Source organism: Corylus avellana, chromosome ca1 (assembly GCF_901000735.1).
Source record: "Corylus avellana chromosome ca1, CavTom2PMs-1.0".
Taxonomy (NCBI): domain Eukaryota; kingdom Viridiplantae; phylum Streptophyta; class Magnoliopsida; order Fagales; family Betulaceae; genus Corylus; species Corylus avellana.
Window position 1 is genome coordinate 48246836 of NC_081541.1, and position 11644 is coordinate 48258479.

General features: G+C 34.9%; 1 protein-coding gene across 1 annotated transcript; it reads left to right on the forward strand.

Moving 5' to 3' along the window:
- Positions 1–1021: 1021 nt before the first annotated feature.
- On the forward strand, positions 1022–3404 carry LOC132190122 (uncharacterized). The gene is made up of 2 exons (XM_059605017.1): positions 1022–1871; positions 2856–3404. The coding sequence occupies exons 1-2, from the start codon at positions 1178–1180 to the stop codon at positions 3374–3376; spliced, it is 1215 nt and encodes a 404-aa protein (XP_059461000.1). The 5' UTR covers positions 1022–1177; the 3' UTR covers positions 3377–3404.
- The last annotated feature ends 8240 nt before the right edge of the window (positions 3405–11644 follow it).

Consider the following 11644-nt stretch of genomic DNA (forward strand, 5'->3'; position numbering starts at 1 on the left):
TCAACTAATGGATGGACTAACTTCGTCCTTTATCAAAACCTAGGGGGGTTCTGTGATAAAAATAAAACCCCAGGGGGGTAAAAATAAAGTTACCAAACCCCAAGAGGGTATTTGGTATTTAACTCAATATTTAATTAATATATTTTTTAAAAAATATTATATTTAAAATTATGAAAAAACAATCCTTAAATTATCGAGTGTTTTAAGTAGACCTCTTAAATTTAAAAAATTTTTAATTTAATTTAATTCAATTGACCCCTCTATCAGATTTAAAATGTTAAAAATGATAAAATAACATTATACCCATTATATTTTTTTATAAAATTTTAAATTTACCCTTAATTTTAAATTAAAAATTTTAAACCAAAAAAAAATGAAGGTAATTAAATTTGGTCTTTTTAAGCATTTCTGTTAGAAGTTAATGAAATTGATTAAAATTGAAAATTTATGGGTGTAAATTGACAATTTTTGGATTTTAGAGTTTTTTCACGACTCACGGTTGTTCAAAAATATAAAAGTAAAGTTTCCCCTTAAAATTATATCTTTAATTTCCCTTTTCTTTTTGTATAAATAAGACCAAAACAATTGTTTGGTATTTTATTGAATAGATTTTTTCAAGAGTAATGTTAGGGACTATGTTTTTATTCTTTTAAAGTTGATGTGACTTTTAAAATCACTATTAAATCAAAATTTTATAATAATTTCAGCTTTAAGAGAATAAAAATAAGATAAAAAAAATCCCTAACACTACATTTTTTTCAAATATCTCAGTCATTATTTTTCAATTAAATAATGAAATTTTTGCCATATTAATATTTCTTATATAAATTTGTTTAAAAATAATAAATAAATTACAAACAATAACTAATAATTAATATACTAATCCTCTTTAAATTAATTCATTAGTGGTGCGACCTTGCTCGACGCTTCCGCTAATTATATCGAAAATCTGCTACGTGTTACCAACCGCCTTCGTCGCCTTCTCCGCTTACGCCACGTGGCCATCCCGCTTTGGTCCCGTTCCTCATATTTCCCTCTCTCCCTACACAAAATCTGAACCCAAACCCTAGAGCACTTTTTGAAGCTTCCAAACGCAAAGTTTTTTTGTATTGGATCTCTGCTATGAAGTTGTTCTAGTTTGGAGCTTTTTTGAGGCTGAGTCTTGGAGATTTGTGCAATGGCGGAGGAAGAGATCGAGCTGGATTTAGGGTTGTCGATCGGAGGGACTTTCGGGAAGCCGGAGAAGCTTAAACCGGTGAAGAAAGTTTATGCTCTGACGGCTGATTCGGAATCCAACGGCTTTGATGTGTACGTGAATGCTAGAGATGGAGAGCATGTGGATCCGCTGGCGAAGCGGGAGATGCACGCGCTGCGGAGGCAAGAGGCGAAGAGGAAGAGAGAAGAGAAGCAGGAGATGAAGAGGGGCACGTGTAGGGCCAAGAACGGCGAGTACGGGAGCGAGTGGGGAATGGAGGAGGAGCCGGCGGCGCGTAAGAGAGAGAGGACAGATGAGCAAATGCAAATGCAGCGTCAACACAACGGTGACGTTGTGAATCCAGTGCCGTTTCCGGCTGTGGCAGCGGCGGTGCAGCAGTATCCATACGCGCCGGTGCAGTACGTGCCGTTCACGAACGGGGGGTTGGGGGGGTTTCCGTGCGTGATGCCGTGTTGGGTGCCTGGTGACGGCGCTTTTGAGCCGTCCACGTGGCGGGGTTTCAAGCCGTACAAAGGAAATCAGAGCCTGGGGTTTAACCTGTCCAGCGGGTGCGAGAAAGGCGAGAAAGATGGTGTGAGTGGGGAAACGACGTCGTATGGATCGCCAATCTGCGGTTCCTCGGCCGGTTCGGAGGACCATAGCTCCTCTCATGAAGGTACTCCAAAGAACCCTTGATGTATTTTCTTTACATTTTGTTTTAACTTTTCTGTATTTCCCCTAACAAAAATAAATTAATTAATTAATTAAAAGAATATAAAATAGAATACAGGCAAGAAATAGAAATTAAAATATTTTGTGGTGACAAGACAACGCAATTACATTGTGATTAAATTAATTATACGCTATGATTAGTATCACAAAATTCCAAGTGTTATATTTAGTTGACATCCCGGACCAATGGGTGTGTAATAGGTCCGAGAATCGTGGTAGCACGTGAATGTAAAGGAAGCATGATGATATGGAGAAATTGTGATGTGCTTTTTTTTTCGCCATGTGAAAAACACTTTTTTTAATACTATTAAAAAAGTGACGAGGAATTTTTCTATCATCCAATTTGTAGAAAATTTTGTTCTAATTTTCTAATTACAATTAATCCTATGATCGAAAGAGAAATGTTACGGTTTTTCGTAGTGTTTTCTTCCTACGTAAATAAGAGGAACTAGTAGATTAAGTTTTTTTTTTTTTTTTCTTATATTTGTAAAAAAATAATATCTATGTAAGATTAAGAAAACACCAAGAGAAAATCAAGAAAAACGGTAACATTCCTCTTATCAAAATAGGCTTGATTTGGTTCCGAAATATGTGAAAAATACTTCACACCCGTGCCGATAAATCATTTGTTAAAATTTAACAAAAATATTAATAAACAATCTAAAACACAGAAATAGTCCCATCAAAACATTTTAAAAAAATAAAACCCTCAAGGTAAATTGATCTTGTAGTCAGATTTACAGCATTCCATTTTTGTTATTTTCCTTTATTGGATCATCCAATTGATAGTGGAAAAGATCCCCTTTATAGTCTATTACCCTTTGTTTCTTTGCTTCATGGTAATTCACCAACTATAATTATAGTTGTGAGAAAACTATCATACTTTTTTGCAAGACAGATTTAACTGATTTTTCCTTCATCTTTCCAGGTGGTGGCAGCAGTGACTCCAGAAGCCGTTCATGTCCCTCCTTGCTGGTGCAACCTCAATCGAATGGTCACAAAGCAAATGATCATAGCAAGGGCCATTCAGAAAACAGTGCTTCCTCTGAGCCTGTAGAATCCGATCATGGCAATAAAGTGCGTCAATCGAATAATACTCGACCTGAAGAAGAACGAACCGAAGCAAAACCAAAGCCAAGTGATTCAACGCCTGGTCCAGCGAAGGAAACCAAGATAGACATGGGAAAGCCTCCCAAACCCCAGACTCAGAACCAAAATACTCCTCCTCCTCCACTTCCTCAAATGCCGTATGTATCGACGACCGGGAACGGCCCGAACGGGAAAACCGTTACCGGGTTCTTGTACAGATATTCAAAGTCGGAGGTTAGTATTGTTTGTGTCTGCCATGGAAGCACATTCTCACCAGCTGAGTTCGTGCAGCATGCTGGGGGCACGGATGTCTCCCACCCTTTGAGAAATATTACCGTTATTCCTTCTGCTTTTGGATGATGCCACTGAATCTGATAATTTTTTTTTTTTTGGCCATTTGGTTCTTTTTTGTGGTCCGCTGGTGTTGGAGAGAAAATTTGATGATCGCTTGTTGAGTGGGCGGGTAAATACTAGTTAGAGGAGCTCCTCCTTTCTAATGAATGGCTAGAGACTTGCATCTTTTGAATTTCGAATACCAATTGGTGGACTGCAGTTAATAGTAACTGATCTATAATCATATGAATCAGATGAATTCGATCATTAATTTTGAGATGATCAACTTTCATAGGCCAAATTGCCTATCAAATAGATTTGTCAACATTAATTGCAAGTATATTCCATTAAGGCAATACTTATAGTGATTTCAAGCAAAAGAAAGGTATTCTTCTGGTATAGCTTTGGGTTTAGCCACTTATATATAAGGTTGACAATTTTTGATATGAATCGCAAATTCATTATGAATTCAATCAGAAATTATAGGGTTAGAGTCGAGAGTTTTACTCGTTTAATTAAATGGATCGAGTGAAGGTTAATTTATATAGTTTTTATGGATGTGGCTCAATACAATTTAAACCTAACACGCAATATTTAAAATTGGTAATTTTTTACCCGACTTTTAAGCCGTAACTTGTTTAAATATGTGAAGTTATGGTACCTTATATTCGATGTCTTAATAGGACTCCTACTTGTATAGAGTTAGTTGAACCTCGTAACAAACAAGCAACTAGTTTCGAATTAGAGCACAAAAAAAAAAAAAAAACATACCAGTTTCTAAGTTTTGCTAACTGCAGAATGCTTTATTCTCCATAAAAGTGAGTAAGATTTTCATATCCAAATCGATATTGTTTCTTACTTCATTCTTTTTATAATTTTCATATCAACTTCTTGTTAGTTTGAATAACAATTTCAAGGAGATTCAATTGAATCAAGACGCCTTTTCTCTGTGGAATCTTCTCGATATCCCATGCATATATCTAAACAAACAGCCATCAACTCGTGAAAGCTCTGTTAAAAACTCTCTGTCTAGTCCCATGTGAGAGACAAATTTTATTTTATTTTTTATTTTATTTTTTTAACCCATCCAACTCCTCCGATAGGGCTCTCCACCGCATTTGTGCGGTTTTCGGGGGAGGAAGGATGGACTTTGATCTTTCCCTCCTCCCGTTGTCACCTCCGCCTAGTGTGGCCGCCTCTCCTCCCCCCTTGTCACCGGTTTTCTCTTGTATTTTCCTTTTTAATCATGAAGTAGCTTCAACGACATTCCTCCATCTCCAAGAAGCCTCGCTCAGCCTCGTCGTCACTCTCTAGCTGTTCTCCCCCCTCAGCTGTCGCATCGTGCCCAGTTCTACGGTGGATCTCAGATCATGTTCTCTCTAGGCCCGATTTGTCGCCCTCTCTTCCTCGACAGCTCCAACACACTTGGCCAATTGGTTTCTCGGCATCCTAGCTCTCCACTGCTGCCTCAACTTTCTTCCTTCGACCACCACGCACCGGCGTGTGGATCTCACGCGTCAGCGCGTGGATCTAAGGTGCTAACGTGTGGATCAAAAACACCGATGTGTGTTTGCCAAGCTGCTGTCAGAGGCTCCTCCGTCAATCTTCCTGAGTCTCACCCTCTGTTGAAGTTGCTGCTTAGCGAAATTTTTTTTACTGTTATTTTTATCTTCCTTGTGTTTTGTAGCTTTATTTGTATTTTGATGTTTGTTTGTTTGTTTTGTGGGTTATTGTTCCACCGCTTTATTGTGTTCTGTTCTTCCAGTGGAAACTTTTGTAGCCAATTTAGTGGTAGATCATTTCTCTTCTATAGTCCTCGTATCGGACTATAACAATACATTTTCGGCTTCAGCCTCCTTTAGGTGGTTATTGTTGGTTCCAAGTGGAGGCTCAGATAGGTTCGTCTTAGTATGTCCCAATTTTACTTATGTAACTACTTTGCAAACCCAAAGCCTCCAATAATATTCTAAATGCTAACCAGAGCAGATATTGTGAGACATTTGCTTGGCTTTGGAAAACTCTCATGAACTTGTATGCGTTTTGAAATTATCCACTCAAAGTTCAAAAACTCTCAGTTAAGGGTATGAAACTTTCAATTTCTTTCAATTACCCCATTTTGTTAGGATTTTCCGTTAAATCTTGTCAAAAGTTTCAAAATACCCATATTTTTTATTATAAAAAGCTTGTAAAGATTCATCCTTTTACTTTTTTATTAAAAAAAAACATATTTTCAATATTTGTGCAACATCTTTGCAATATATATATATATATTTTATAAAAAATTGGTATGCTGGAAATTTTGACAAGATTTAACGAAAAATCATAAGAATGAGGTAATTGAAAGTTTGATACCCTTAATTGAGAGTTTTTAAACTTTTTGGGGATATTTTCAAAACGAGTGAAAGTTTAGAGGGGGGTTTGTGAAGTTTTTCCAATAATTCATAGATACATTTTGCCATATTCCAGACTTGTAAAGATCACAGCAAATCATATGAACAAAGTATAAGCAAATGAAAAAATGAGTATGGCTCAAAGTTCTACCTTAATGAAGATGGATTAACACCAAAACACATCTTTCTCTCTCTAAAATCTCCTCCCCCTCTAGATTTGGTGTGGGTGAAATGCATGGAGTGAATGGAGTTTGAAGGGTCGTGAGAGGTGGCTTTATATAAAAATAGGTAGGTGGATAAGGCTAAAGAAGTTGACGAATATGTTAAATTTGCTTTTCAGGTTAATTGAACGTTTGGTGTACTATCTTTGAATGTTCGTTTTCATCAAATGTTCGATGGTCCAAAGTTGAATTTTCTGGGATAGGGTTTCATCGAATGTTTGGTCGTCCATAGTCGAACGTTTGATCATAAATAAAATAATTAAAAATTAGTACGAGAAACAGCTCGCTCTATTGCCCCAACCTCTCCAGCATCTTATTATGCAAAATACATACTTGTTAGGCATCGACTCTAGGCCATGTTTTTCCCCCTAGCATGCTACATTAACTCTTAAATACGACGACGAAATATTGACCTTGAGATCTACTAACGATTTTTCTGACATGCGATAGACAGGTTTCTTAGGTGACCATTTTGTTTCACAAACTTTAATCCCATCTGCAAAGCATGTATGTATTGTCCCTTGAAGTTTATCAAGTTGAAAGGAGTGAGGATACAAGTTGGGTAGAGAGGGAGAAAAAGTGGTAGGAAAAATATAATTAGCTTGAACTTTTAGGAGAATAAAGATAAGACACTTCATGGTCACTAGAGTAAGCTTTCTAACACATTTACAAGCCATGGATTTTCTTCCACTTTAGAAAATTTTTATTTTTATATATAATCAAAATGATGACTAACATATAGCCCTTACATATTGTACAAATTTGATTCAAGTAGTTATTGTTTAATAATTGTGACTTTTGGAACTATTATCATTCTTCAGTTAAGTGCCTTTTTGAATAAATAATATCTTTTTGTTGGGATTACAATGTGTGTTTTGAAATGATATTTATGTTAACTTGAGGTTTTTCACAAAGCATTTACGTGTAAGAACTAATTAGTGAAAGGGATGATCCCCAAGTCATGATATACTGCATCAAGACACCCATTCAAAATGTTTTTAAAAAATATTGATTTGGAAATAATGATAAACGCGCATATTTGAATATTTAGTATGCCATCATTACAGTATTCATTTGTGGAAAAACACTATATATATGTTGCGTTTGGAAAGGCTCTTCCTCTTCGTATGTTCATGTGAACACCGACCTTTCAATATCTATTGATTTCTTATACAAGTTACTTATTAATTAAATAATATTTTTCTTGAAAGCTAATTACCTAAACCATGAGACAATAGTGTTTGTCCTTTCAAAAAATAAAAAAATAAAAAACCAAAAAAGACTAGTTAACTTATGATTCCTACCAAAAGTTCCTTTTCTTTTAAATAGTTTTCCACCTAAATAAATTTTGTTTATCCAATGTCATGTGACATAGTATTTGTTGGGGATTGTACCCTGAATCCCAATGATTTTATATCTATGTTAACATTCAACGTTTATGGTAAATATATATTTTATTCATTGATTAAATTATTTTGAGCATCTAACATATAAAATATATTTTACATGCTTATTATTAGAAAGTTCAACACATTTTCTATGCATGCGAAAGGTTACAGGATAACATTGAATATGGCTATGGGTGTGAGTAACTTGATTATCACACAAGGCCTTAGTCCATAATTATTGTATCCTTAAAAATAAAGAGTTCGCAATCACTAAATGGAACTGGGGGCAATTCCATTTTGAGTAAGATTGTTCCACATTAAATTTTGGTGATCTACCTTGATTTAGCGAAGCAGCGTCTTCATATTGATGTGTAGATGCTAAGACCCTAAGGCACTGAACAGACCAATGAGTTGTCTTTTAATAAAAATACTGTGCATAAGGAAAGACAATAACTCCTTAAAGACTATTTACGACTTTGATTTTAAATTTTGAGGGAATTGTAGACTTAAATGTTGTATGTAGGTTACTTTGATGTATAAATGAGTGACACCTATCATCGGTTGAAATAACCTCGATGCATTGGGTTACCACATGTAACATTTGGGAAAAAAATTTCTTATAAGGTATTTAATCTTTTGTCGGCAAACAAAGAGATAAGAAATGTACAAATGATATAGATTTTATGGGCCTTGGATCTAATGGTTATTTCGTGACCGGCGCAACCTTAATTGGTGGCTCACAATAAGTCGTACATCATTAGTAGCGTGGGCCACTCTAGGTCGAACTCTGTCAAGTTGTTAGCGTTATAGACGGCAGCGTACAATGATCGAGGCATAAGCATTGTAGGTCACTCGGGACAGCGACTGCCCTGCTGAGAATGGGTAATATCTCCAATAGACCATAGAATTCATATGATTATAGCATGTACTATATCTATACTATATTCATAAATAAGTGTCATGCCAAAATGCTGCATAATTTATCAAACGGAGTTTATCATTAAACGACATAAGTACCATGTACATTTTTACTCACTAAATCTTTAGACTTACCCCTTGTATTTTCCCTTCTTCATTATGTATAAATTGCACGGTTTAGCTAGCCTAGTAGAAGACGAATTCGGACAGCCAACTTGTGGTGGCGATGGTACGAATCATCTTTGAGGACCTAGACCCGGTATGTATCAAGTCCATGTGGGACGATGGAGGATCCACCCGAGTAGAGATGATTGAGATTCTAATTATGTTAGCTTTACTTAGACTTAGGCGTTGATATTATTCCAAAACAATTACTTATGGTCTGTAATATTTTGATGACTGGTCGTTGACCAATACATTTGGAGATCTATCTTTGTTATGATACATTTTAATTACTCTAGTTATTGTGATTGTGGTTTTTAGTTATTGCTATCTCTATCTTGTAGTTAAAAGTCTTCCATTGTAGTCTCTCTTAGGAGAGGTTATGATCCCCGAGTCTTGTTCTGCAAAGGACAAGGCTGGGCGTTACAGAATCAATGAGACACATTTGCATTCATAGTTTTGATGTTTGGTTGCATGGTTATTTAATCACAATGCATGCAAAAATATAAGTTTAATTCATAACTAATCAAAAAGGTGAACCACGAGTCTTAACCCTTGTTTCTACCTTAATGGGTACTAGCCATAGGTCCAAGCCACCATTAAGGTATCGCTCGTAGTGATGATCAGTTGGCACTCATGGGCCTTGTTTGGCAAATGACAGCACTCACCCCAAGACCCACGACACTGTTCCTCGACTGAAGGTCTTTGACTTTGATACTGTTGCCCACCAGCAGCATGTTTGTATGGGAGAACCCAAATGTCCATAAAAGACAAATATGCCCATATAGCAAAATTTGGGTATATTTTTGTGTGGGTGTTTTGAAGGGACAAAATAAGAATTGTTTACAATGATAAAGGGGTAAAATAGGAAATATTGACAATAAACCCATAACTGTTTGCATGCAGCAGTCTACTTTTCTTCATACTGTCTTCGGCGCCCATTCCAAGCTACAGTGCCGTGGGTTTGTGAACAGTGCGAAGGGGTTTGCCAAACACCCTCATGGAGTGCAATACATAGACCTCTCTTGACTAGGGGCGGCTACGCCTTGGATTATTTAGGGTTTTCCCAAACCCTAAGCCTAATTCTTAAACCAAAGTTGTTAAGATCCAAAAATTCTTAACCGAATATTTTGGGAACTTTTTTTTTCCAAAGATTATTGTGGTTAATGATAATTGCCCAAGGAAATTGTGATTACTCAAACATGAAAAAATTCAAAGTAGTTGGAGTTTAATTTTTAAGAATCATAATTAAGGAAACTTATAAACAAAGATTGGTTTGGGAGTTGGAACTCCATAAACCTAGACATGATTCCAATGGGAATTAAATTGACCTAACTTTGTTAGGGTCAACAATGTCTATTTGGATGGAAAATTTTATTTATGGAAAGTTTTGGGGTTTGTATTTTTCTTTAAGTAAGGAGTGGGAGTTAAACTCCTACTACCTAATATGTGACAAAGTTCCTTGAAAAAGGATGATATGCTAATATTATTGGATGGCGACCATGCTAACATGGAGTTAATTGACAATCACATCGAATCTAACTGATGGTACACACTTGACTCACTTAAGATATTAATCTCCCAAAGGAACTATGTTATCTTAAAGTTAGAGACTGCAGCAAAACGGCTAGAAATTAACATTATGGGATGTTAATTAGGAGATGGTAGTCTTGCCTTGATCATAATAGTTAAGAGCGTCTCGCCATGGCCATGGGCCCTGCTCCCTACGGAGGGTGTTTTTAATTGCATAAATTGGGTAGTCGTTACATTATCATATTATGTGTTTTGTTTTTGGGTTTTCATATATATATATATATATATATATATATATATATATATAGATTTGCAAAATATATGTCTTAATATTTGTTCTTTAAATATTTTAGTTTATATGTCATATGATCTGTATGAGCTGCGTGTATATCCTGTTGGTCCAATATTTGTCATTACTGTTTTATCATATGAGGATTGGAGACAAGAGTATAACTTGTCTATGACAATTGAGGGACACAATCATGTGCAGTTGAGACATGAAAAACCTACTCTAAACTCAATTGAGGAAGCTATAGTTACATATAGTAAGTGGGAGCACTTTATTGATGTGGCAAGAGAGTTCATTCTGACATCATTGGCACCTGAGTTTTATGAGAAGTTGAAAAACTTCAAGTATGCTTTCGATATGCTAGAATATCTAGAAGTGAGGTTTGGGAAGAACTATCTTGTTCCCAAACAAGACTATGATACCAAGATGATTGAGGCGTTTTCAGTTGATTATGAGGTAGCCAAGTTTAAAATAGCATAATTCTTTACCCGTTCTTCTTAAATTCAATCTTTGTTTGGAAATATTTATTTTCCGTTGCGCAATCTCATTTTTTACTCATAATTCCCAACAAGAAGTGAATTTTGTGATCATAATTACTATCTTGCAATTTCAATTTTCAAAATCTTATATAAGGTGATTCACAATATTTAAGATATCTCTCATTGGAATTCACCGACATGGATTCTTTATAGCTCCAATTCTTGGTAATTACTTGGAAATCTATGCTTATCATTAAAAACTACATAAATACATTATTATAACAACAACTTCTTTTTTGTTCATAAAATTAAAAATAATAATAATAATAATAATAATAATAATAATAATAAAAAGAGTGACAATCAATGATTGTGGTAATGATAAAATTTTATTTGACATCACTTTAGGTATTGAAGTTAATTATTAAATGCTCCATAAGTTAAAAAAGTATGTATATATGTTAATTTTTAGTACGAGCTATGATTCATGTAAAAGAAATAATGTCTAACATTTTGAAATAAATGAAAATAAGTAACCCAGAATAAAACTCTTCTTGTTGGCCTAAAAATATATTAAAGTGTCATATTTTGCGTTATATATGGAAAATGATAAGCATTTTAAGAGCATGCTTGAAATTACGTTAGAAAGTTTAAAAGTTTAAAAAGTACTTTTAATATCTAAAATGTTGTGCCAAACAAAAGTTGACTTGTTTGGTAAAAAATTTAAAAAATATTTTTTAATTTTTTTTACTCTTAAAATGGCAAAAACACACTTTTGGCAAAATGTTAAAAATGAAACGTTTTTCAAGAAACATTTTTTTACTTAAAAACTCTATTTTTCAAAAATAATCTCAAACTTGCTCTAAGAAACAAGCGGCAACATGGCTTCTGTCTTTGCGCCATTGGCAGTTAATT